At 45.8% G+C, this 27,978-nt stretch overlaps 1 protein-coding gene across 1 annotated transcript; it reads left to right on the top strand.

Annotated features, from left to right (window-relative positions):
* On the top strand, positions 1–27,978 carry SNRNP27 (small nuclear ribonucleoprotein U4/U6.U5 subunit 27). The gene is made up of 6 exons (XM_069766535.1): positions 1–272; positions 8,797–8,911; positions 9,680–9,783; positions 12,535–12,614; positions 12,876–12,940; positions 27,667–27,978. The coding sequence occupies exons 1-6, from the start codon at positions 233–235 to the stop codon at positions 27,719–27,721; spliced, it is 459 nt and encodes a 152-aa protein (XP_069622636.1). The 5' UTR covers positions 1–232; the 3' UTR covers positions 27,722–27,978.

Here is a 27,978-nt window from a genome sequence, read left to right on the forward strand (position 1 = left end):
ACTTTCGAAGTGCCAACTCGCTCCCCGCCTAGCGCAGTACATCGCCCTCCCCCTGTGATTCTCTGCGCTTTACGGGGAGGTCTCGCCAGCGCCCCCTGCAGGATCATGTCCATAACTCATTAATCTCCCCGGAACGTTTGTGTTGTGGGCTCGTTGCTGTGGGAGCGGTTATGAGTGAGTGAGCGCAGTAGCCGGGAATTTCCGGGCCGTGTTTTTCCGGTGTTTTGTGGAGATGGGTCGCAGCCGCAGCAGGTCCCCGGAGCGGCGGAGAGGTGAGAACTAATATCCGTGTCTAATCACACACAGAGGTCACTGACTGTTATGCCGGGCATAACGGCGACTGCGTTATTAATGGCGGTTGTTACCAGGAATTGGTCATCAGGCAATTGCTTGACTAACCGTTCTCAGGCATCTCCTGTGGCCGTGCTGGTGGGCATCGCCCGTGGCTGTGCTGGTGGGCAGCGGCCGTGGCCTGTGCTGGTGGGCAGCGGCCGTGGCCTGTGCTGGTGGGCATCGCCCGTGGCTGTGCTGGTGGGCAGCGGCCGTGGCCTGTGCTGGTGGGCAGCGGCTGTACTGGTGGGCAGCGGCCGTGGCCTGTGCTGGTGGGCAGCGCCCGTGGCCTGTGCTGGTGTGCAGCGGCTGTACTGGTGGGCTGTGGCCTGTGCTGGTGGGCAGCGGCCGTGGTCTGTGCTGGTGGGCAGCGGCTGTACTGGTGGGCAGCGGCTGTACTGGTGGGCAGCGCCCGTGGCCTGTGCTGGTGTGCAGCGGCTGTACTGGTGGGCTGTGGCCTGTGCTGGTGGGCAGCGGCCGTGGTCTGTGCTGGTGGGCAGCGGCTGTACTGGTGGGCAGCGGCTGTACTGGTGGGCAGCGCCCGTGGCCTGTGCTGGTGGGCGGCGCCCGTGGCCATTTTGGTGGGCAGCGCCGTGCTGGTGGGCAGCGCTCTGAGTAGTTCTTTGGCCATGCTGGTGGGCAGCGCAGTTCCTGTGACCGCAATGGTGGACAGTGTCGTCGCCTATGGCCGTGCTGGAAAAAAAAACCCATAAATTAAAGAGTAACTTTTATTTATTGCCTAAACGGCACCAAAAATACTGTTTTTCCTGCATAAAACACAACTTCATATGGCCACTTTTTTGCAGTGTGGAGCACTCGCAGCTCCTGTTCATATAACTGCGGACTGCTAATGTTACACATCGGGCTGCTTCACATATTGATCAGTGATGTTTAAAAATTCCATTGCAGAGTCAGCAGCTGCAGGAGCTGGGAGCCGGCTGTCAGACACAGTCCCTTTTATAAGTACAAATCTCTCAGCAAGGTGTATACATACATACATACATACATACATACATACATACATACATACATACATACATACATACATACATACATACATACATTACAGACCAAAAGTTTGGACACACTTTCTCATTTACAGATTTTTCTGTATTTTCATGACTATGAAAATTGTACATTCACACTGAAGGCATCAAAACTATGAATTAACACATGTGGAATTATATACTTAACAAAAAAGTGTGAAACAACTGAAATTATGTCTTATATTCTAGGTTCTTCAAAGTAGCCACCTTTTGCTTTGATGACTGCTTTGCACACTCTTGGCATTCTCTTGATGAGCTTCAAGAGGTAGTCACCGGGAATGGTCTTCCAGCAATCTTGAAGGAGTTCCCAGAGATGCTTAGCATTTGTTGGCCCTTTTGCCTTCACTCTTCGGTCCAGCTCACCCCAAACCATCTCGATTAAGTTCAGGTCTGGTGTCTGTGGAGTCCAGGTCATCTGGTGTAGCACCCCATCACTCTCCTTCTTGGTCAAATAGCCCTTACACAGCCTGGAGGTGTGTTTGGGGTCATTGTCCTGTTGAAAAATAAATGATGGTCCAACTAAACGCAAACCGGATGGAATAGCATGCCGCTGCAAGATGCTGTGGTAGCCATGCTGGTTCATTATGCCTTCAATTTTGATTATCAACAATGTCACAAGCAAAGCACCCCCACACCATCACACCTCCTCCATGCGTCACGGTGGGAACCAGGCATGTAGAGTCCATCCATTCACCTTTTCTGCGTCACACAGACACGGTGGTTGGAACCAAAGAACTCAAATTTGGATTCATCAGACCAAAGCAGGGTGGATAAAAATCAATGTTTAAAAAAAAAAAAAAATCGGATTTTTTTTATTTAAATCGGATTTTTTTCAATAAACTGCTTTTTGAGGAAAATATTTTACCATCCAAAGGTTCTTCCATCATGAGATAAAGCTGAGTTGTTTAACTCAGTAGAATAAAGGCTGTATATGTGTAACATTCACAATGCCATGCTCTTCCAGAGGCTTCTGTAGGATTAGTGGGCAGTTTCTCTCCTATATTATCACAGACGCTCGCTTTACTTGCGCAGTTCTCAAAACTGAATTTGATTCCGCAGAGGTCCCAGCCTCCTCTTCACGGCAAAAATGTTACAACATGAACAGAGTTGAGAAAAAGACCTTAATCCTATTGTTCTACAAACCTATGAATACAGAATCAACCCCTTCAGTGCCAAGTCCAAGAAGTTAGACAATATGTTTCTGATTGTTTGGAGTGGAATAGATCTGCACAACACAAGAAGAATGTGAATCTAAGTGTGAGGAGGAGGAAGGGCAAGCAGACAAGAAAATGAAAGTGAAACTTTGAGCACAATACTGCAGCATAGCCACAGACAGACAAGTCTGGATCTGTTTGTGTGTACGATCTGAGGTTTATTACATTCTTTCCTTATAATGGCAGCAGGCCGTAAAAGAGACCCAGTTTGGGAATATTTTAATGAAGCTCCTTCGCCTATCGGTAAGGCAGGCATGCGTGCAAAATGCAAACGATGCAACAAAGAGATGCAAGGCCTGGTGGCGCGAATGAGGCAACATCATGAGAAGTGCGGTGATGAAGATGAAGGGGTTGATTCTGTATTCATAGGTTTGTAGAACAATAGGATTAAGGTCTTTTTCTCAACTCTGTTCATGTTGTAACATTTTTGCTGTGAAGAAGAGGCTGGGACCTCTGCGGAGTCAAATTCAGTTAGGTAGAAACTTTGATTTAAATCACTGATTTAAATCAAGCCTTACTGACTAGTGATTTAAATCATGATTTAAATCAGTTAGATTTAAATCAAATCCACCCTGGACCAAAGCACAGATTTCCACTAGTCTAATGTCCATTCCTTGTGTTCTTTAGCCCAAACAAGTCTCTTCTGCTTGTTGCCTGTCCTTAGCAGTGGTTCCCTAGCAGCTGTATTACCATGAAGGCCTGCTGCACACAGTCTCCTCTTAACAGTTGTTGTAGAGATGTGTCTGCTGCTAGAACTCTGTGTGGCATTGACATGGTCTCTAATCTGAGCTGCTGTTAACTTACGATTTCTGAGGCTGGTGACTCGGATAAACTTATCCTCAGAAGCAGAGGTGACTCTTGGTCTTCCTTTCCTGGGGCGGTCCTCATGTGAGGCAGGTTCTTTGTAGCGCTTGATGGTTTTTGCAACTGCACTTGGGGACACTTTTAAAGTTTTCCCAATTTTTCAGAGTGACTGACCTTCATTTCTTAAAGTGATGATGGCCACTCGTTTTTCTTTACTTAGCTACTTTTTTCTTCCCATAATACAAATTCTAACAGTCTATTCAGTAGGACTATCAGCTGTGTATCCACCAGACTTCTGCACAACACAACTGATGGGCCCAACCCCATTTATAAGGCAATAAATCCCACTTATTATTAAACCTGACAGGGCACACCTGTGAAGTGAAAACCATTCCCGGTGACTACCTCTTGAGTGTGCAAAGCAGTCATCAAAGCAAAAGGTGGCTACTTTGAAGAACCTAGAATATAAGACATAATTTCAGTTGTTGCACACTTTTTTAAGTATGCAAATAAATACATATATATATATATATATATAATTTTTTTTTCTTTTCTATAATATAACCTATAATATAACGCTGGGAGCGTCACTCTGTCCGAAGCCTCTATAGACTGCGCAAGCGCTGGTGCAGTCTGGCCCCCACAGAGTGACGCTCCCAGGAGATCGCGGCATGCGTAAACACTGAACGCACACCGCGATCTCCAACAGAGAGGCAGGGACCGCCAGGAGGGTAAGTATCGGCTATATTCATCTGGCCCCGTTCCACCACTGCACGCCGCCAACTTCCGGGTCCTCTGCCTGTGACGTTCAGTTCAGAGGGCGCGATGATGCGCTTAATGCGCGCTGCCCTCTGACTGACCAGTCACAGCCAGAGGAGCCGGAAGATGGCGGCGCGCAGCGGTGGAACGGGGCCAGGTGAATATAGCAAGTGCTGGGGGGCCTGAACTAGCGGCGATACCGGCACCTGACCCCCACAGCGCGCCGGTGTCCCCGCCTGCTCAGGCCCCCCAGCACTCGGCGCCCAGCGACGATAGGTGAGTATGGTATTTTTTTATTTTTTTTTTCATATATTGCAGCAGCATACAGGGCATATACCATGGAGCATCTTATGGGGGCCATAAACCATAATGGAGCAGTGTACAGGGGCATATACAATGGAGCATCTTATGGGGCCATAAACCATAATGGAGCAGTGTACGGGGGCATATACCATGGAGCATCTTATGGGGGCCATAAACCATAATGGAGCAGTGTACGGGGGCATATACAATGGAGCATCTTATTGGGGCCATAAACCATAATGGAGCAGTGTACGGGGGCATACACTATGGAGCATCTTATGGGGCCCATAAACCATAATGGAGCAGTGTACGGGGGCATATACCATGGAGCATCTTATGGGGCCATAAACCATAATGGAGCAGTGTACGGGGGCATATACAATGGAGCATCTTATGGGGCCATAAACCATAATGGAGCAGTGTACGGGGGCATATACAATGGAGCATCTTATGGGGCCATAAACCATAATGGAGCAGTGTACGGGGGCATATACAATGGAGCATCTTATGGGGCCATAAACCATAATGGAGCAGTGTACGGGGGCATATACCATGGAGCATCTTATGGGGCCATAAACCATAATGGAGCAGTGTACGGGGGCATATACAATGGAGCATCTTATGGGGCCATAAACCATAATGGAGCAGTGTACGGGGGCATATACCATGGAGCATCTTATGGGGCCATAAACCATAATGGAGCAGTGTACGGGGGCATATACAATGGAGCATCTTATGGGGCCATAAACCATAATGGAGCAGTGTACGGGGGCATATACAATGGAGCATCTTATGGAGCCATAAACCATAATGGAGCAGTGTACGGGGGCATATACAATGGAGCATCTTATGGGGCCATAAACCATAATGGAGCAGTGTACGGGGGGCATATACCATGGGGCATCTTATGGGGCCATAAACCATAATGGAGCAGTGTACGGGGCATATACAATGGAGCATCTTATGGGGCCATAAACCATGATGGAGCAGTGTACGGGGGCATATACAATGGAGCATCTTATGGGGCCATAAACCATAATGGAGCAGTGTACGGGGGCATATACAATGGAGCATCTTATGGGGGCCATAAACCTTTATGGAACAGCGTACGGGGACATATACCATGGAGCATCTTATGGGGGCCATAAACCTTTATGGAGCAGTGTATGGGGCATATGGATGGGAGCAGCAAATTAAAGAATGGTGGCGCAGGATGGGAGCAGCACATGACAGGATGGGGCGCAGGATGGGAGCAGCACATGACAGGATGGGGACGCAGGATGGGAGCAGCACATGACAGGATGGGAGCGCAGGATGGGAGCAGCACATGACAGGATGGGGGCGCAGGATGGGAGCAGCACATGACAGGATGGGGGCGCAGGATGGGAGCAGCACATGACAGGATGGGGGCGCAGGATGGGAGCAGCATATGTCAGAATGGAGGCGCAGGATGGGAGCAGCACATGACAGGATGGGGACGCAGGATGGGAGCAGCACATGACAGGATGGGGACGCAGGATGGGAGCAGCACATGACAGGATGGGGACGCAGGATGGGAGCAGCACATGACAGGATGGGGACGCAGGATGGGAGCAGCACATGACAGGATGGGGGCGCAGGATGGGAGCAGCATATGTCAGAATGGAGGCGCAGGATGGGAGCAGCACATGACAGGATGGGGACGCAGGATGGGAGCAGCACATGACAGGATGGGGACGCAGGATGGGAGCAGCACATGACAGGATGGGGACGCAGGATGGGAGCAGCACATGACAGGATGGGGGCGCAGGATGGGAGCAGCACATGACAGGATGGGGACGCAGGATGGGAGCAGCACATGACAGGATGGGGGCGCAGGATGGGAGCAGCACATGACAGGATGGGGGCGCAGGATGGAGCAGCACATGACAGGATGGGGACGCAGGATGGGAGCAGCACATGACAGGATGGGGGCGCAGGATGGGAGCAGCATATGTCAGAATGGAGGCGCAGGATGGGAGCAGCACATGACAGGATGGGGACGCAGGATGGGAGCAGCACATGACAGGATGGGGACGCAGGATGGGAGCAGCACATGACAGGATGGGGACGCAGGATGGGAGCAGCACATGACAGGAGGGGGGCGCAGGATGGGAGCAGCACATGACAGGATGGGGACGCAGGATGGGAGCAGCACATGACAGGATGGGGGCGCAGGATGGGAGCAGCACATGACAGGATGGGGGCGCAGGATGGAGCAGCACATGACAGGATGGGAGCAGCACATGACAGGATGGGGACGCAGGATGGGAGCAGCACATGACAGGATGGGGGCGCAGGATGGGAGCAGCACATGACAGGAGGGGGGCGCAGGATGGGAGCAGCACATGACAGGATGGGGACGCAGGATGGGAGCAGCACATGACAGGATGGGGACGCAGGATGGGTGCAGCACATGACAGAATGGGAGCAGCACATACCAGGATGGAGACCATATACCAATATAAATGCTCGCCACCTGGGCGTAGAACGGGTTCAATAGCATGCATATATATATATATATATATATATATATATATATATATATATATATATATATATATATATATATATTCATTTTCATATATCTAATAACTGTTGGACACAGTAATGTTTCTGCCTTGAAATGAGGTTTATTGTACTAACAGAAAATGTGCAATCTGCATTCAAACAAAATTTGACAACCGCCATGTTTTATGGTTGGGAGAGGGCAGTCTGGATGGAATGCTTCTTTCTTCTGTCTCCAAACGTACATTCGGCCGGAGGTCGGAAATAGGGTAAACGATGATTCGTCTGAGAATATCAAATGTTTCCACTGCTCGAGGGACCAATTCTGGAGGTTTCTACACCACTCTAAACGCTTGGAAACATTTGTCATTGAGAGCAGCGGTTTTCTAATTGCAGCTCTTCCGTGGAATCCAGATTTGTGCAGACATGGACAGTCCAGAATCAGTGTAACTATGTTTTGTATGAAAATCTGCATTGTTTCACACTAGAACAAAGGTATTTGCAAGAAGTGAGACTCCAGTTCCAGAAATAGAGATTTTATTTAGTGCTCATTTTTCTAGTCTTTTACAATAGGGAGTGACTTACAGGATGCTCAGGGGGCGTGTGTTTAGTCAGATCTGCATAATTACTCTATAAACCACACTCACTTAGGCAAAACCTTAAGGCTATGTGCACACGTTCAGGATTTTTCGCATTTTGTTCGCGTTTTTTTCGCGATAACGCATAAAAAACACATACATATGCATCGTATCATTTAGAATGCATTCTGCAATTTTTGTGCACATGATGCGTTTTTTTCCGCGAAAAAAACACATTACGGTAAAAAAAAAGCAGCATGTTCATTAATTTTGCGGATTTTTCGTGTTTTTCCCGCTATTTAATGCATTGGGGAAAAAACGCATGAAAAACGCGAAAAAAAACGCATGTGGATTTCTGGCAGAAATGTCCGGTTTTGGTCAGGAAATTTCTGCAAGAAATCCTGAACGTGTGCACATACCCTTACAATTAGTAGTGAATAAAAAGCCCCATATCTCTGAAACTGTATAGCAGATTGGGAAAAAAAAACACAAAACCAGAACACTCAGGGGAGCAGCGCTTGTAATATGTCCGTATATTCTGGTGTTCCAGTATATTCTGCTCTATCACACAGGCTGATGTCGGCGCAAAACTCGCAGGGCCACAACATGTCAATCCAGGCGGATGAGGTGCGACCCGAACCCCACGGCACCTATCGGAGCGGTGTCCAGAATGACTAGCTGCTTCATTATTATGCTGCACTCATAATTGGCGTAATAAAATATTAAATAGGAACAAAAGAAAACGGGAGAAAAAAGAAAAATGCCAGAATTTAAATTTTACCTTTCCCACAGTCCTCTCTGCCCCTCTAAAAAATTGATCAGAGATAGAGATTATCTGACCCGGAAAATCATGTTGCCACCTAGGCGGCACAACAAACAACATAAAAGCAAAACCCAAAAAATGATGGATTTTTTAAAAACTTTTATTTCACAACGCTTGGGGTACTTTTTACACAGTATTTCATTACATTATTAACGTCAATGCAGGGATTCCAAACTACAACTCGCCCCATAAAAAAAAAACAAAAACCCTCACACAGGTGGAAAAATAAAGTTATGGCACTTGGAAGAAGGGAGTAAATCAAAAGAGCAAAATTTAAGTCGCCCGGTCCTTTAAGGGCTAAAAAACAAGCAGTGGTATATAGATGTCCTGTGTCTGCCTTTTTATTGAAAAAAAAAAAATCAGTTTGTTAAATGTTTCATTTTCTTTCTTTCTGTCGCTGTTATTCACTGCAGAGCGCAGACGTTCCAGATCCACGTCTAGAGAACGTGAAAGGAGGAGGCGAGAGCGCTCCAGGTCCCGGGAGAGACGGAGAAGCCGGTCACGCTCCCCACACAGGCGCCGCTCCAGGTACAAACATTACATGGGGTATCGTGGTTCTGTGGTCAATTACATTCACCTGCTTTTGATGGTAGATTTTCCTTTTTTTATGCAATATTTTCTTAAGTGTGTGTGTATGTAAATGTATATTGTGCACTCAGCACCTGTACAGACACTGAGCGTGTGTGGCATTAACTGCAGCAGATCATGAGATCAGGCTTAGGCTGGATTCACACTTTCTTGTGCTGCAGCCTGAACATGGACCGTGATCGCCGGTCTCCAGACCCGAACTTAATAGCCTATTCATATGTGCAGCCTGTCTGCGATTCAACCACTGTGACCAATGGATGTGGGAATTCGGCCTTATATTGCTACACTAGGGACTGGTCATATAAAGGACTTTAGAGTATCTAATCACGGTATATCAAAACTGCCTTCCCAGCTGCCTCGTGCTGGCTGGGGAGGTGACGCCTTGTGCTGGCGTTGTGGCGCCTCGTGCTGGCTGGGGCGGTGGCGCCTCGTGCTGGCTGGCGTGGTGGCGCCTCGTGCTGGCTGGCGTGGTGGCGACCTCGCGCTGGCTGGGGAGGTGACGCCTCGTGCTGGCTGGGGCGGTGGCGCCTCGTGCTGGCTGGGGCGGTGGCGCATCGTGCTGGCTGGGGCGGTGGCGCCTCGTGCTTGCTGGGGCGGTGGCGCCTCGTGCTGGCTGCCAATTCTCATATTGCCTTTCTAGTCCAAATGGAAGCTAGTTTCTGTAAACTATAAATGAGAGCTTTGAGACCAATCTGTTCTGGTTATCAGGTCACCCCGCAGGCACAGGTCCTCCTCCCTCTCTCCTGGAAGACTTAAGGATGACAAGAAAGACGGTAAAGATTCCAAAGTGGTGAAGGAGCGGCAGATCGCAGGTGAGCTTGTGTAAAGTGATGACTAAAAGGAAGAAGCTCTATGTGACTGCGCCAGCGCTGGCAGACCCTAGAAATGGGAGTGCACGATCATGCAAAATTAAAGTGTTTTATTTTTTTGTACTGGTAGGGGTAAGGTGGTAAAGTGCCGAAGGGTGAACAACAATAAAAATAAAGAGACTGTAATACATAAGTCAGACTTGTTAGATTATGTGCTCCGATAAATGATCTGGGGCTTTCTGTGCCAAAAGAGCGAGCTCAGGGATCAGCAACCTGCGGCACGTCAGCTGTTGTGAAACTACAACTCGTGATGTAGCCTGACAACCTCGAGCTGTAAGGGAATTCTCAGACTTGTAGTTCTGCAACAGACGGAGTACTGCAGGTTGCTGATCCCTAAATTAAATGATGACATGGGCTGCACTGTTGTGACATGGCACGATCACATCTTGTCACAGTCATCCTATTGTATCACATCTCTGCATATGGTGTCAGAGGTTGGTGAGATCTCCGGAAGTGAAAAATCACTGTAAGGCTATGTGCACACGTAGGAAAAAAGGTGCAGAATTTTCTGCACAAAATCCGCATCTCCTGGCAGAATCTGCAGCCGCAGATTTGACGTGGTTTTTATGTGGATTTTGTGCGTTTTTTATGCGGAAGTGATGCAGATTTTGTGTGGATTTTCTGCGGTTTTCACCACTGCGGATTTTTAACTTGGAGGGGTGCAGAAATGCTGCAGATCCGCACAAAAGAAGTGACATGCACTTCTTTGAAATCCGCAGCATTTCTGCACTGATTTTTTCCGCACAGCTTTTTTTTTTTTACCCCATTGATTTACATTGTTCTGTACATCACAGTGCGGATCTGCCGCGTTTATGCGCGGAAGAATCTGCTGCGGATCCGCAGCAATTCCGCATCGTGTGCACATAGCCTAACTGATGCCAAAACTACATTTTTGTTCACCCAGCAATTTTTTGATGAATAGCCTTTTCCTATTTGAATAGTACTGTAAGTTTGGAGATCACCCTTTTAAAAACTCTGCTTTAAACAACTTTTTTGGGCTTGCAGTCAGTCTATAGTCACATAATGTGACTGCAGAATAATGATTTTTATTGCGCACGCTGTCATGATCCTATAGGTATTCCCTGTGCGAGCGGGCAGTCACGTGACAGAATGTCTGGGATTTGCCGTCACGTGGCGGAATGTGTGGGATTTGCAGTCACGTGGCGGAGTGTATGGGATTTGCAGTCACATGGCGGAATTCTTCATGTAAATTCTTTCATCTTTTTCACTGCAGTTTTCTCCCCATTAAAGGAATCGGTCACCAGAACTAATGCTGCTAACCTGCAGATTAACTGCCTATCGGAGTGTAATGTGCTGTCTGACTCCTGCTCGCAGCCGAATGGAAATTATCTTTATTCTCCCTGCCAGCATCCGGTATTCAGTCATAGGGGCGGAGAGTCGCTGGTTCAGTCATGATCTGAGAAAACAGAGCGGCCGCTGTAACTCTGCCCCCGACCCTTTGACAGCTGGCCGCAATGTAGAACTGATGTGGTTACGGAACCGACGCCGCCCCTCTGACAGAATACCGAATGCTGGCAGGAAGAATAAAGATCATTTTCTCCCCGCTGCATTTGGCTATGAGCATGCACCGAAAAGCATCATAACTCTGTTCACCTACAGATTAACCGCATATCTACAGGTTAACAGTGTTATTTCTGCTGACAGGTTCTTTTATATATACAAAAGATTTTACTAAGGGGTCAAAGCAATACAGCATGTACAATTACATAAAATGAACAGGATTAAAAAAGAAACTTACTAAACTGATCAGAGATGATTCGGCTTAGAGAAGGAGAGCACTTTGAAAAATGTACAGTGACAGGAGTCGGGCATACACTGATATGTATCTCTATACATGAACAGAGATCATAATTCGCCTTGACCTTTTATCAGCACCTGAGTGACACCCACACTCACCTGACCCCTCTTGCTGACCTTGCGAGGGCTGGGTTGTGAGAATTTTCTCAGCCCTTCCGGATTTTAGGAAATTCTCAACGTTCACAATATCTTCACTTCTGACGATCGCAAAAGCTTGAGATTGCCACCATATTTTGTATCGGGATTTTACCTTTCCAAAGATGGTAAACATGACATGGCTGGTTTCTGAAATCTGACCTCTATTGATTTGGGGCTTATAAGCAGGTGTCAGTTATGAGAAAATATGCATATTCTTCCTCGATTACTCCTGAAGTTGAAGATGTACAGTATGTCTCATGAATATCAGATTTATTCAAACCCTAATATTCATAACTTTCTGTTGGAGACACCAAGTCTGGGGGAAGTTCTTTCACCATAGCAACTTCATCCTGGATGAACAGTAGTTCATCTATAAATCTGTCTTCCTCACAATAGACATCCTCTTCGGCACTGCAGGGGACCCCTGCTTCAAAAGAAGTTTAATGCTGGAGCTTCCTGCATCTTAGGATTCCTCACTACACCATATGTTAACTGTAATTCTACATCAAGAGGTTTAGAATGTCAGTTCTTTTTCCTACTGGAAAAGAGTGGTGGTGGGATTCGTCTTAATATTTTCTGCACTGCGACCTGCAGCTTTTTAACCACCCACTGAGACAGTAAGGCATGCTCAGGAATAGTGATTTCCCCCTGTTTTCACTGTCTCTTCATTCTTGCTAAACTCCAGAATTCTGTTGGTGATTGTTTTCAAACCATGTATTTTTTTTTATTTCTCTACAGCGGAGGATCTCGAAGGGAAAACTGAAGAGGAGATAGAAATGATGAAGTTGATGGGTTTTAGTACATTCGATACCACCAAGGTAATGCAATTTTAGTGTTTTATTTGTGTTGTATCACACTTGTCACGGCACATTACCCCTGTGTATACGATATGTTGCCTTGCACCCTAAGGGTAAATTGACTCGGGACATAAATGTGGAATAAGTAGCATTCAAAATGGATTACATTTTAACGGATCTCTTCCAAGTACTGTAAAAAATTTGCAGCATGGAAATTAACCTGCGTTCGCGTTCCTTCATATTGTTAAATGGGTGCGTATTCACTTCTTTGCTCTTTTTCAGGGAAAGAAAGTAGATGGATCTGTCAATGCATATGCCATAAATGTGTCTCAAAAACGAAAATACAGGTAAGTCCACACCTGTGAACAGAGCTTAACATATCCACTAAATAATGGCATTAACTACTTTGAACAATACGTTTAAATAGGTGTCCCCCGATTATAAGATGCTGGCGCCCCTAGAGCTTAGTCGACTCACCAAGGCAGGAGCCGGCAGCTAGGGCTATAGCTTGTGAATATTCATTTCTCTTATAGCGCACAGTGACAGCTGCAGCCGCCGGCTTCCAAAAGACATCCTACTCACCCTCCAGCGTGCCCTCGCTGCATCTCATGGTGGTGGCTTCCAGCAGCTCTTCCTATGCGGAGTGATCACGTGGCACTGCTCATTAAGGTAATGGATATGCACGTGTCTCTACTTCCATAGGCGTGGAGGGAATATTTATTACGTTAATGAGCGGAGCGACATGATCGCTCAGCACAGGAAGAGCTGCTGGAAGCCGGAACGAGGTGCTGCGAGGGCACACTGGAGGGTGAGTAGGATGTTTGTATTTTTAATGGGAAGCATGCATGCCAGGACAGCGACGAAGGGGGGGGGGGAGGAGCCACACATTTTCTGACAGCGATTGGGGGGGGGAGCCACGCATACTGGGACATCGACGGGGGGGAGCCACACATACCGGGACATCGACGGGAGGGAGCCACACATACCAGGACATCGACGGGAGGGAGCCACAAATACCAGGACATTGACGGAGGGGCCACGTATATCAGAACAGCGACGGGTGGGAACCACGCATACCAGGACATCAACGGGGGAGCCACGTATACCAGGACATCGACGGGGGGAGCCACACATACCAGGACATCGACGGGGGGAGCCATGCATACCGGCTTCTACTCAAGTCAATAATCTTACCCAGTTTTCTGTGACAAAATTAGGTTACCCAGCTTATACTCGGGTCAGCTTATACTCGAGTATATACGGTATTTATTTTTTAACTGGGAAAAAATGTTTTAAAATTATTTAAAAAAAAAAAAGTCTATTTTTAAATTTAAAGGGAACCTGTCACCCCCACAAGGCGTTTGTAACTAAAAGAACCACCTTGTGCAGCACTAATGCTGCATTCTGTCAAGGTGGGTCTTTTAGTTCGGGTCCCTGCAAACGCTGCGATAATCGCTTTTATAATGTGCTCCCTCATACCTTTGAATTAGAGGTCTTTCCCCCCTAACACAGACGCACCACAGCCGTCACTCAGGGCCTCTACGCGCCGGGTGCCGCCCCCTCTTCCTTCATTAGCATCCCCGGCGCCTGTGCTGTAAGTTCGAAGGGCAGCGCAACTGCACATGCCCGAAAAAACAAAAACAAAAAACAGCACAGGCACCGGGAACGCTAATGAAGGAAGAGGAGGCGGCGCCCTGAGTGACGGCTGTGGTGCGTCTGTGTTAGGGGGGAAAGACCTGCCCCCAGGTCTAATTCGAGGTATGAGGGTGCACATTATAAAAGCGATGTTTGCAGGGACCCGAACTAAAACAGTCACCTTGTCAGAATGCAGCATTAGTGCAGCACAAGGTGGCTCTTTTAGTTAAAAACGCTTGGGGGGTGGGGGGGGGTCAGGTTCCCTTTAATACTTCCCTTTTTTGACCCCCTACAAGACATGAGCCTGCCATTGTGATATATACTGCAATACTATAGTAATGTAGTATATATATATGTTGAAAGTTAGGATTCATAGGAGCACAGACATGACAGCCGTGTGGGCTTTCAGCAGACCTTTCAATGCCATGGTAACTTATTGTCACCCGGTGATCATGTCATGAGGGGCCAATGGGTTCCCGAATGGACGACCCGTAAGATTGCTCACTTGCTGCTGTCAGAGAATGGCACAGCTGTCATCTCTGGACATGGGTGTGGATCAGCTCCTGAGCCTGCCATACACACTGCCTCCACACCATTATGTTTTAGTATGTCATCGTGCCGGAAGGGATTAAACACCAAGTGGCGCCTTTTTGTGCAAGAAAATGTTAACTCTTCATTGAATCATTTTTTTTTTTACGATTACCTTTCTAATATTTCTTTTTTTTTATTTTTATCATCTATACCAGGCGTGCACAACATTTTTATTTTTTTTTTTGTCTAAGGGTCACCTTGCCATACTGATCCAATCCCAAGGGCCTCAATCTTTTATTTATTTTTTTTAAGCTATACTTGCATGAATACATCACGAGAACCACATTTTGAGTATTTGAGAATGATTTAGAGTGTTTCTGCTAAAAAAGATCAGGGTAAACACACACTGACTTACACAGAACTTAAACTCGCCAAATCCTCCTCATAATCTCAAATCTCTACGTTTTTACTCTTTTTTTTAAGTTTTAACATAGCCATGAAACACGTTATGGATTGCTACGTTAGTACAAGGTCAAAACAACCATCAGCACATGAGTGCAGCACCAGAACCACAATCAGTACATGAATGTAGTGCCAGAACCACAATCCATACATGAATACAGCGCCAGAACTACCTTCAATGCATGAATGCAGCAAAATAAACAGTCAGTACATGAATGCAGCCCCAGAAATACCATCAGTACATGAATGCAGCTCCAAACTTAGTACAGTGATCAATTGTAATATCAGGTCAAAACCAAATATACACTGCTCAGAAAAATAAAGGGAACACTTAAACAACAGAATCTAACTCCAATTAAATCAAACTTCTGTGAAATCAAACTGTCCACTTAAAAAGCAACACTGCCAATCAATTTCACATGCTGTTGTGCAAATGGAATAGACAACAGATGGAAATTATTGGCAATTATCAAGACACAATAAAGGAGCGGTTCTGCAGGTGGGGACCACAGACCACATCTTAGTACCAATGCTTTCTGGCTGATGTTTTGGTCACCTTTGAATGTTGGTTGTGCTTTCACACTCGTGGTAGCATGAGACGGACTCTACAACCCACACAAGTGGCTCAGGTAGTGCAGCTCATCCAGGATGGCACATCAATGCAAGCAGTGGCAAGAACGTTTGCTGTGTCTGTCAGCGTAGTGTCCAGAGGCTGGAGGCGCTACCAGGAGACAGGCCAGTACACCAGGAGACGTGGAGGGGGGCCATAGGAGGGCAACAACCCAGCAGCAGGACCGCTAACTCTGCCTTTGTGCAAGGAGGAGCACTGCCAGAGCCCTCAAAATGACCTCCAGCAGGCCACAAATGGTTAGAAACCGTCTCCATGGTCTGAGGGCCTGACGTCCACAGATGAGGGTTGTGCTCACAGCCCAACACTGTGCAAGATGCTTGGCATTTGCCACAGAACACCAGGATTAGCAAATTCGCCACTGGTGCCCTGTGGTCTTCACAGATGAAAGCAGGTTCACACTGCGCTCATGTGAGTCTGGAGATGCCGTGGAGAGCAATCTGCTGCCTGCAACATCCTAAACATGACAGGTTTAGCTGTGGGTCAGTAATAGTGTGGGGTGGCATTTCTTTGGAGGGCCTTACAGCCCTCCCATGTGCTCACCAGAGGTAGCCTGACTGCCATTAGGTACCGAGATGAGATCTTCGGACCGCTTGTGAGACCGTATGCTGGTGCGGTTGGCCCTGGGTTCCTCCTAATGCAGGACAATGCCAGACCTCATGTGGCTGGAGTGTGTCAGCAGTTCCTGCAAGATGAAGGCATTGAAGCTATGGACTGGCCCTCCCGTTCCCCAGACCTGAATCCGATTGAGCACATCTGGGACATCATGTCTCGCTCCATCCACCAATGTCATGTTGCATTACAGACTGTCCAGGAGTTGGCAGATGCTTTAGTCCTGGTCTGGGAGGAAATCCCTCAGGAGACCATCCGCCGCCTCATCAGAAGCATGCCCAGGCATTGTAGGGAGGTCATACAGGCACATGGAGGCCACACACACTACTGAGGATTTTTTCCTTGTCATGAGGCATTTCCACTGAAGTTGGATCAGCTTGCGATTTGATTTTCCACTTTGATTTTGAGCATCATTCCAAATCCAGACCTCCATGGGATATTCATTTTGATTTACATTGATAATTGTTATGTTTTATTGTTATGTACACATTCCACTATGCAATGAATAAAGATTTACAACTGGAATATTTCATTCAGAGATATCTAGGATGTGGGATTCTAGTGTTCACTTTATTTTTTGAGCAGTGTACTTGAATTGCATTAACCTACAATACCCAGTAGGTCCTTTAACAATAGTAAGGAGATGCTGGGAGTTATCATCAGACTGCAGCCCATACAGGAACTGATGAGACACAGGCGGTATCACAAATAAACATTTACATACGGTTATATTATGAATGACTTCTTCTCTGTTTGGAGTCGTTCTCATCCCTTTTGTAGCACAGGCGCCATTATGGAATTTCAGGCTTCTCTCTCCAGACTTGCCTCTTCTTCGTTTTCAGCAGCACATCCCGACACCGAGCTACTAAAAAAAAAAAAAGCATACCAAAATTATACTTCTCCATAATTAAAAATATCTACCATACTCTGCCACTGAATAAATAATTTCCCCTCACTGTGCTTCCTGCACAAAATACCCACCCGCATACACACACTACCCTTCTCTGAAATATCCCCCCCTGCCCCATTCCAAAATGTTCCACCTACATTGCCCATCTCTATAATGCCTTCCGACACACTGCCGCTCTCAAATACTTCCCCCATGCTGCCCCTCTATAATACACCCCCCGACACACTGCACTACTCCAAATCCCCCCACTCTGCCAATCTGTGTAACATCCCCTATTTCACCCCCTCTCCAAAATATGTCCCTACACTGCACTTTTATATAATATCTCCCCCACACAACCCCTCTCCATAATTTCCCCCCCAAAACTATCACTTTCCATATCTTCCTCAAACTGCCCCTTTCAAGGTTCCCACTGCCCCTCGCTATACTATGCCCCTTACACAATCCACCCTAATTGCCCCATTATGTCCCAAACTGCCCCATTATGTGCCTTTTTAGTAACTCTACCCTTTTTCCCGCCTTGGCACCTGCTCTAAAATAACATAACACTTAGGCTGCCGTCACACTATCAGTATTTATAAGCCAAAACCAGGAGTGGGTGATGAATGCAGAAGTGGTGCATATGTTTCTATTATACTTTTCCTCTAATTGTTCCACTCTTGGTTTTGGCTTATAAATACTGATGTAAAATACTGACCAAATACTGCTAGTGTGATGGCAGCCTTAGGCTATGTGCACACGACGCGGATTTGCTGCAGATCCGCAGCCAATTTTTCCGTGCAGAAACGCTGCAGATCCGCACTGTGATGTACAGTACAATGTTATTCAATGGGATAAAGAAAAATCAGTGCGGAATTGCTGCGGATTTCAAAGAAGTGCATGTCACTTTTTTTGTGCGGATCTGCAGCGTTTCTGCACCCCTCCATGATAAAAATCTGCAGTGGCAAAAACTGCAGAAAATCCGCACAAAATCTGCATCAATTCCGCATAAAAACCCCACAAAATCCGCATAAAAACCTCGGCAAATCCACGGCTGTGGATTCTGCCAGGAGAAGCGGATTTTGTGCAGAAAATTCTGCACCTCTTTTCCTACGTGTGCACATAGCCTTAATCTGTGGCTACATCTACTTCATGGAAGCACTTACCAGAGCCCGATGTCTCCTCTGCCTGTGCGGCGCCGTCAGCAGTGCGATGACCTCCTCACACTGCGGCACGTCGGGGCGGGGGTTGACTAGTGCTCTCTCTGCTCCTGTCATGACGCCACAGTGTTCAAATGTATTTGCATCTAAAAGATGCAAATACATTTGAATATGGGAAGAAGGAGCATCGTTAATGGGTTGCATGTTGTGCAGGCCTGATCTATACAATGAGTATAATAAAAAAATAAAAAAAATCTAAATAAATATATATCTATATGCATAATTGTCTAAGGGGTACTTCTGTCTGTCTGTCCTTCTGTAACGGTTATTCGTTCGCTGATTGGTCTCGGCAGCTGCCTGTCATGGCTGCCGCGACCAATCAGCGACGCGCACAGTCCGCGCACTGGCCGCTCCTTACTCCCCGCACTCACTGCCCGGCGCCTGCATACTCCCCTCCGGTCTGCCGTCACACAGGATTAATGGCAGCGGTAACGGACCGCGGTGTAATGCAGTCCGTTACCGCTGCTATTAACCCTGTGTGACCACGTTTTTTTTACTATTGACGCAGCCTATGCAGCGTCAATAGTAAAAACATCGAATGTTAAAAATAATTAAAAAAATAAAAAATTATTATATACTCACCTACGCCGCCTTTCCCGCTCCTCGCGTTGCAACCGACACGCTCCGGTCGCACGGATGGTCTGGCAGAAGGACCTGCCATGACGTCACGGTCATGTGACCGCGACGTCATAACAAGTCCTGTGCGCATGCGCGAAAAGGACCTGCCGTGACGTCACGGTCATGTGACCGCTACACGGTCATGTGACCGCGACGTCACGGCAGGTCCTGCACAACAAGACGTCGGCACACCCTCGGACCGGAAGATGCCGCCTGCACCCCACAGAGGCGACAGTGCTACAACGCACCTGCGGAAGGTGAGTATGTGTTTATTTTTTATTTTTTTAACCTGTGTCATACGTGGCTGGGCAATATACTACATAGCTGGGCAATATACTACATGGGCTCTGCAATATGCTACGTGGCTCTGTGCTGTAGGCAATATACTACGTGGCTGGGCAATATACTACGTGGCTGGGCAATATACTACGTCACTGGGCAATATACTACGTCGCTGGACAATATACTACGTGGCTGGGCAATATACTACGTGGCTGGGCAATATACTACGTGGCTGGGCAATATACTACGTGGCTGGGCAATATACTACGTGGCTGGGCAATATACTACATGTCTGTGCTGTATACTACGTGACTGGGTAATATACTACGTGGACATACATATTCTAGAATACCCGATGCGTTAGAATCGGGCAACCATCTAGTTTAATATATAATGCTGGATCCATCCTTCTATCCGTAGCCGGTATTGCCTGCACAGTGTGGCCGGAGTCAGAAGGACTCATCCATTGTTGATACACCTGTGGTCCAGTGCCTTGTGATAACAGGGAGGAGGATTCTGGTGCCGGTGTGAGCACCTATCTCCAGAGCCATGAGGACGAGGCTGGAGGAGTGTGGCGACGAAGTTAGCGCCTGCGAATACTGTGATCTCAAATTCTCATACAATGCCTTCAGCAAAATTGCACAGGAGAGCGCAGTATGCACACGTGCTGACTCCTGCGCTATTTTATTTCAATATTTAACCCCCGGCGCTTTTTTCGGTTTTGCGCTTTCGTTTTTTGCTCCCCTCCTTCCCAGAGCCATAACTTTTTATTTTTTCCGTCAATATGGCCATGTGAGGGCTTATTTTTTGCAGGACAAGTTGTACTTTTTAACGATACCATTGGTTTTACCATGTCATGTACTAGAAAACAGGAAACAAAATTCCAAGTGCGGTGACATTGCAAAAAAAAAGTGCAATCTCACACTTTTGTTTTGGCTTTTTTGCTAGGTTCACTAAATGCTAAAAGTGACCTGCAATTATGATTCTTCAGGTCATTACGAGTTCATAGACACCAAACATATCTAGGTTCTCTTTTACCTAAGTGGTGACAGAAAATTCAAATCTTTGCTGAACCCCCTTACCCCCCCCCCCCCAATTTTCCTATACCCTTAGCGTCTCCATTTTTCGTGATCTAGGGTCGGGTGAGGTATTTTTTGCACACAGAGCTGACGTTCTTAATGATACCATTTTGGTGCAGATACGTTCTTTTGATCGGCCGTTATTGCATTTTAATGCAATGTCGCGGCGACCAAAAAACATAATTCTGGCGTTTTTACTTTTTTTTTATCGCTACGCCGTTTAGTGATCAGGTTAATCCTTTTTTTTTATTGCTAGATTGGGCGATTCTGAACACGGCAATACCAAATATGTGTTTGATTTTTTTTTTATTTTTTTTTGAATGGGGCAAAAGGGGGGTGATTTGAACTTTTTATATTTTTTTTTCATATTTTTAAAAACAATTTTTTAAAAAACTTTTGGCATGCTGCCATGGAGGCTAGAAGCTGCCACAACTTGATCGGCTCTGTTATATAGAGGCGATGCTCATACTGCCTCTATGTAGCTGAGTTGCTATGAGCGCTGTCCACAGGGTGGCGCTCACAGCAATCCGGCATCAACAACCATAGAGGTCTCAAGGAGACCTCAGGTTGTCATGCCGACGCATCGCTGACCCCCGATCACATGACCAGGGTCACCGATGGGCAGATTTCCAGTGCGATTACTGGAAGCGCATGTTAAATGCCGCTGTCAGAGTTTGACAGCGGCATTTAACTAGTTAATAGGCGAGGGTGGATCGCGATTCCACCCGTCCCTATTGCGGGCATATGTCAGCTGTCGCCGGAGCCCACATCAAAGCCAGGGATACTGCCATTGGACGTACTATTCCGTCCGATGCCAGTAAGGGGTTAATGCACATGATGCGCTGCAGGGCAGACTGGGGAGGTTGAGTAGGAGGGTTTGTTTGTTTTGTATGTATTGAACTGTTAACAGAAGGGCAGGCAGGCTGGGGGAGCATATACCAGGCTGGGGGGGAGCGTATACCGGGCTGGGGGGGGAGCGTATACCGGGCTGGGGGGGGAGCGTATACTGGGCTGGGGGGAGCGTATTCCCGGGCTGGGGGGAGCGTATACCAGGACTAGCTATTGAACCTGTTCTATGCCCGGGTGGTTTTATTGGTACATGTTTTAACTATGTTAAAGGGAACCGGTCACCAGAAATAACGCTATTAACTTGCAGCTATGGGGTTAATCTGCGTTTTTATCCTGCCTAGTGCCTGCACATATCCGAATTCAGCTTGGAGAAAATAAATTTTATTCCCCCTTGCCAGTGTTCGGATTCAATCATGGGTTCGGGGGCGCCACGGGTTCAGTCATTGCTTTGAGAACACAGAACCGCGGCTGTTCCCGCGCTCCCGGCCCTGACTGACAGCCGGCCTCAATGTTAGAGGGACTGTCAGACCGGACTGCGGGTGCGGTTACATCGGCCGCTCTGTATACTCAGAGTAGTGAGTGAAGCTGAACGCTGGTGGGGGAATAAAGTTAATTTTCTCCCTGCTGCATTTGGCTGTGTTCAGGCGCCTGCAGCATAATAACGCTACTAACCTGCAGAGTAACCGCATATGTACAGGTTAACAGCGTTAGTTCTGGTGACCGGTTCCCTTTAACTTTGTAGTACAATACTTCAATAAAACGGTGCTTGGGTCAGCGTATGCGCATACCGTGCTATCCGGCGCCATTTTATTGAAGACACTGTACATGCAAACTTGCAGACAGTGTCTTTTAAAAATTGGTGCCGGAAATGTACCAATAAAAATGCTCGCTACTCGTTCACAGAACAGGTTCAATAGCTAGTAGATATATCCATGCGGACATGCCTTATTGTGTAGAGCTAACAATTGCTTATTAATATAATTCTCAGGAACGTCTCTTAGCAGGAATCTCCGAAAATAACCGCTGAGGTGACATGGAGGCAGTCCGGAACGCTCGCTTACACAATGGTTGCCAGGCGACAGTCCTGGCACACGCGAGCGAGAGCACATGTACAAAAGATCAGCGGAAACTGGATAATTCTGTAATTGGGAGAATATAAGATTGAGCCCATCGTTCTTATACGCTGAAATGTGCATGAAAGTGGCGACAGATGACAGTAAAACGTTCTAAGACTCCTGCACTAGTGCTGAAGACATTGATTAGGATGGAGCAGTGACGTGAGCCCCGCGGGTTCAGTAATGGCAAGCTCCAGACGACATTGTACAAGTCGCGTCCATTATGTGCCCAGTGCCAGAGACTAACGGGGTCGGCATGCTCCGCAGTCCTGGGACCATGCCGCAAAAACCTGTATAGAAAAGCACGACGTCCCCTCTCCAATCCATAAAAATCAGTAGGGATAAGAACAGAAAATCGCTTTATCGCAGCCTCTGTTTTCCTGTATTGAAACAGTATGTGACAAGGATTTTGATGTATTGTTGTAGTAAATTGTGATTTTAATTGTAATTCGATATCACCAAAATACCAATTTCTTATTTCCCCCAAAATTGGGGTGACAACCAATATGGCCACCATTAGTTTCTCAGGAATGTTCATTCAGCTTTCCACGACTTGTGAATTGCATCTCCTATGTATACAGTGGGACTTTCCTTGTGTCCATTTGGCTAGTAACGTTAAAGGGAGTCTTGGTAACAATGACTGTTCAAACCAAGCCCAGGGAGTACGCCTTCTCTCCGATTTGTTTTCCTTCAATCTCCGCCCTCTCTGACTCCTATGTAGCTAGAACTGTCAGTCAAGAGGGGGACGGAGAAGGATTCCGAATAAGTTGTTAAGACGATGTACTGAACATTAAAAGAACGAAAAAATGCAACAAAGCACGCTACTCAGTGCCGTTCTTTTTTCTTCATTCGATGTACTGAACAGCTTGGCCGCGCCAAGTACCTGTTCTTGGTTTGAACAGGTTTTTTTTTTTTTTGTGGACAGACCCTTACTCACTTGGATTGTATGAATTGGGGTCCGCATTGATACAAAAGTGCAAATGCTATTTGATTGCCAGGGTTAACCATTTAGATGCCTCTTACTGTTTGCTGGTATGCCGATACATTGACTGACACACATGCACGCACGCACGCACATGCACCCACTTGTTTGTAGGGAGCTGAGGGTCTGCTAAAGTGCCTTGTTGTTTACATCCTGTTACTTGTGTGAGGCTTCATAGTAGAACTACAATTAGGCCGGAGTCACACTGCAGCGAGATACGGCCGAGTCTCGCAGGTTAAATACAAGCTCTGGCACTGGCACTCCGGAGCGGAGCGTGCGGCTCCATGTATTGCTGTGCGGCCGCACGCTCCGCTCTGGAGTGCCGGTGCCAGAGCTTGGTTTTAACCTGCGAGACTCGGCCGTATCTCGCTGTGTGTGATCCCGGCCTGACACTAAGCATAGTGCCTTGAAAAAGTATTCATACCCCTTGAAAGTTGCCAAGATTTTTCACGTTGCATCGGCAAACTTACGGTATATGGTTTTTTGGGGGGGGGATTTTATTTGTATACCAACACAAAGCAGCAAGTATTTGTGAAGTGTAAATCATGATACATGATTTTCTAATTATTTTATAAATCTTATGATTGTGACGTGCATTTCTCTAAAACCTGCTGTAGTTTGGTACCACTAAATAAAATACTGAGTGACCAATTGCCTGCAGAGGGCACATAATTAGTAAATTGAGTCATCCTGTGTGTAATTTATCCTTAGTATAGTCAGGGCTGTGGAGTTAGTAAGCGAAACATCCGACTCCTCCATTTCCCTAACTTCCGACTCAACAGCACTGCCCCCTACTGAGCATGTGCATAAAGTGCAGCACAGATTCATGTCAGCTACGACCCCACTGCACTGGTCACTACTGAGCATGTACATAAAGTGCACAGATTCATCTCAGCTACGACCCCACAGCACTGGTCACTACTGAGCATGTACATAAAGTGCAGCACAGATTCATCTCAGCTATGACCCCACAGCACTGGTCACTACTGAGCATGTACATAAAGTGCAGCACAGATTCATCTCAGCTATGACCCCACAGCACTGGTCACTACTGAGCATGTGCATAAAGTGCAGCACAGATTCATCTCCGCTACGACCCCACAGCACTGGTCACTACTGAGCATGTACATAAAGTGCAGCAGAGATTCATCTCGGCTATGACCCCACAGCACTGGTCACTTCTGATCATGTACATAAAGTGCAGCACAGATTCATGTCGGCTAAAATCCAAGATCCTTAGATCAGGAACAGAACAGACATTTTTAGGACATTTCATAACTTTAAACACAGCACAAAGAGGATTCAGAGATCCTCCAAAAATTCAAAAAACAGCAAAACGGCAGAGATGCTTACCTGCCTAGGCCTCCAAACAAATGCACTATCGGGATGCAGTGGACCCATGTGGTTAAGATGGCGGCAACACAGATGCAGAAATGTGAGGGCCTCAGACATTTGTTTGAGAACATTAGGGATCAAACCACATCATGAAATCAAACACCAGACAACAAATTCCCATTTGCAGTTTTCGAAAATAATATGAAGGGGACACATCTAGCATGTGGAAGAATGTGCTCTGGTGAGATAAAATCAAAGTACAATGTTTTGGGCTAAATGCAAAATGTTTGGACAACTAGAGGACATGGAGTATAATGAACACTAATCAATTGAAAAGATAAAACAGTCATTTTATTAATGCATTTAAAAATCTGTAATACAAGCCCAATCACAGGGCGAAATACAAAGAGGAAAAGATACAAGGAACCTGCTAGCACAGCAGGCTATCAGGACCGATAATATAACGTATATACAGGTAAGTATGGCAAATCCTGAACTGGGGAGGGGGGGGGGGGGGGGGAGGAATAATCCGAATAAATCTAACATCCAGGTTCTATGCAAAGACTCCTGTGACTCCCCTTCTTGAAGAAGCACTTACGCGAAACGCGCGTCAAGGGGTCACAGCAGGAGGACCTTGAATACCACTGATTATGGGTGAGTGATGGCATTCCATTGGGACCTTTAGGGGGGTTTGGGGATCCTATTGTTTATGGCAGCGTCTACAGGAGTCTTTGCATAGAACCTGGATGTTAGATTTATTCGGATTATTCCTTCCCCCCCCCCCCCCCCCCCCTCCCCGGTTCAGGATTTGCCATACTTACCTGTATGTACGTTATATTATCGGTCCTGATAGCCTGCTGTGCTAGCAGGTTCCTTGTATCTTTTCCTCTTTGTATTTCGCCTTGTGATTGGGCTTGTATTACAGATTTTTAAATGCATTAATAAAATGACTGTTTTATCTTTTCAATTGATTGGTGTTCATTATACTCCATGTCCTCTAGTTGTCCATATGTTCTGGGAGTAATACACCCATTACCATAATTGGCCGCATACTTGCATTCACGTAGGGAGCAGGGCTATAGTCCCTCTCAGCCTGGATATTCTGTTATATTTGTTTTGATTTTTGTTCTATAAATGCAAAATGTTGTGTGGTGGAAAACTAATACTGCACATCACGCTAAAAACACCACCTTCAAACATAGTGGTGGCAGCATCATGATGTGGTGATGGTTTTTTTTTAGCAGGGGCAGAGAATCTGGTCAGAGTTGATGGGATTGAGCTAAATACAGGGCAATCCTGGAGGAAACCCTACTAGACGCAGCAAAAGATTTAAGACTGGGATGTAGGTTCAGCTTCCACGAACATAAACATACTGCCAGATGGAATGGTTTAGATGAAAGCATGTTCATGTGTGAATGGCCCAGTCACCGTCCAGACCTAAATCCCATTGAGAATCTGTGACAAGATTTGAAAATTTCTGTTCACAGACTCCTCCATCCAATCTCACTGAGCTAGAGTGCAAAGAAGTGGCAAAAATGTCAGCATCTAGATGTGTAAACCTGGTAGAGACAGACCCCAAAAGACTTGCAGTAATAATTGCAGCAAAAGGTGGTCCTACAAAGAATTGACTCAGGGGTCTGAATACAAATGCAGGTCACAATTTTCAATATTAGATTTTTTAAATAATTAGAAAACCATAAATCATTTCCTTTACACTTCACAAATATTTCCTGCTTTATTATAAGTATATTATTATAGCACCATTTATTCCATGGCACTTTACATGTGAAAGGGGGTATTCAAAAACAAATAAAAGAATCTTGAACAAAAAGAGACACTGAGTGGTACAGAAGGAGAGAGCTTCCCGTGAGATCTCACAGTTTACATCTAAGTACGGTATATAAGAGTTTATTTATCCTAAGGATAATAGTAATAAAATATGATCCGTACAACAATGAACAAAAATATATTAAATATATAAAAGCTTAAATCGCCCTTGTTTTCTCTATTCAAAAAAAAAAAACAAAAATTATTTAAACCATATGTTAAACATCAAAAAAATAAAAAGAAAGAAAAACTCCAGAATTGCCCTTTTTTTGGCTGTCACACTTTTTTTTTTTTTTAATTGAAAAGCAATTTCAAATAACATAAGTATGCCAAAATGCTATGAATAAAAATTAGTTACTCACAAAGAAACAAGCCCACACACCGCTCCATAGATGTAAAAATAAATGAAAATTTATATTGCTATTTTCTGATTTTATTTGTTTTTTTTTTTTTTGTTTTTTTTTTTTAAACCACTAAAATTACTAACAGAAGACAACTTTTAAGTTTGGCATCATCCAGATTGTGCTGACCTGGAGAATCATCTTGTCAGGTCATTTCTACCGCACAATGAATGCCGTAAGAACATAAAACACACAATAAATGATGGAGTTGGTTAGTTAGTGTTTTTTTTTTTTTTTTTTGCTGTGTTTCATTACATTAGATGGTAAAATGAACGATGTCATACAAAACTACAACTCGTCGTACAAATAAAGCCATCATACATCTTACAGAAAAAAATAAAAATAAATATATATAATGTGTTATAATATAATATTTGTCAATCCAAGACATGCAGATGAGATTTTTATTTTTGCAATCTAATAAATAGCCGGTATTTTGTGACTGTGGATTCTTCCATGTACAGGGCTTTGTAATGCCGTAGAGTGAAATCTGCAGACAATTTCACAAGTCATGCAGATCTGTCATGTTGGTTTCCCTGACTTGTTTTTGAAAGTGATAAAATAATGGTAAATCCTCTAATATTGTTCCTTTTGTGTTTATAATGCAGACAGTACATGAATAGAAAAGGAGGGTTCAACAGGCCTCTGGACTTTATTGCATGATGTGGCTGAGCAGTTTGTATACTCGGGACCCTCCACGTTGGCTCCACCGCACAGATCCCGCACCCCGGGGACACTTAACTATCGTTGTCCCTGAGCAGCTATCATCACTGTCATCATGATTACTCCAGGAACTTGTAAGAGTTGTCTAAGGATCCTCTGGTTTTCTTGTTTTATTTTTCTTGCCCTTTGTTGGATTTGTATTTTATTTTTCTTTCTTCGTGTTAATGTGTAATAAAAAGTTTTTATGTGACAAGTGA

Source organism: Ranitomeya imitator, chromosome 4 (genome assembly GCF_032444005.1).
Source record: "Ranitomeya imitator isolate aRanImi1 chromosome 4, aRanImi1.pri, whole genome shotgun sequence".
In the NCBI taxonomy this organism is placed as follows: Eukaryota; Metazoa; Chordata; class Amphibia; order Anura; family Dendrobatidae; genus Ranitomeya; species Ranitomeya imitator.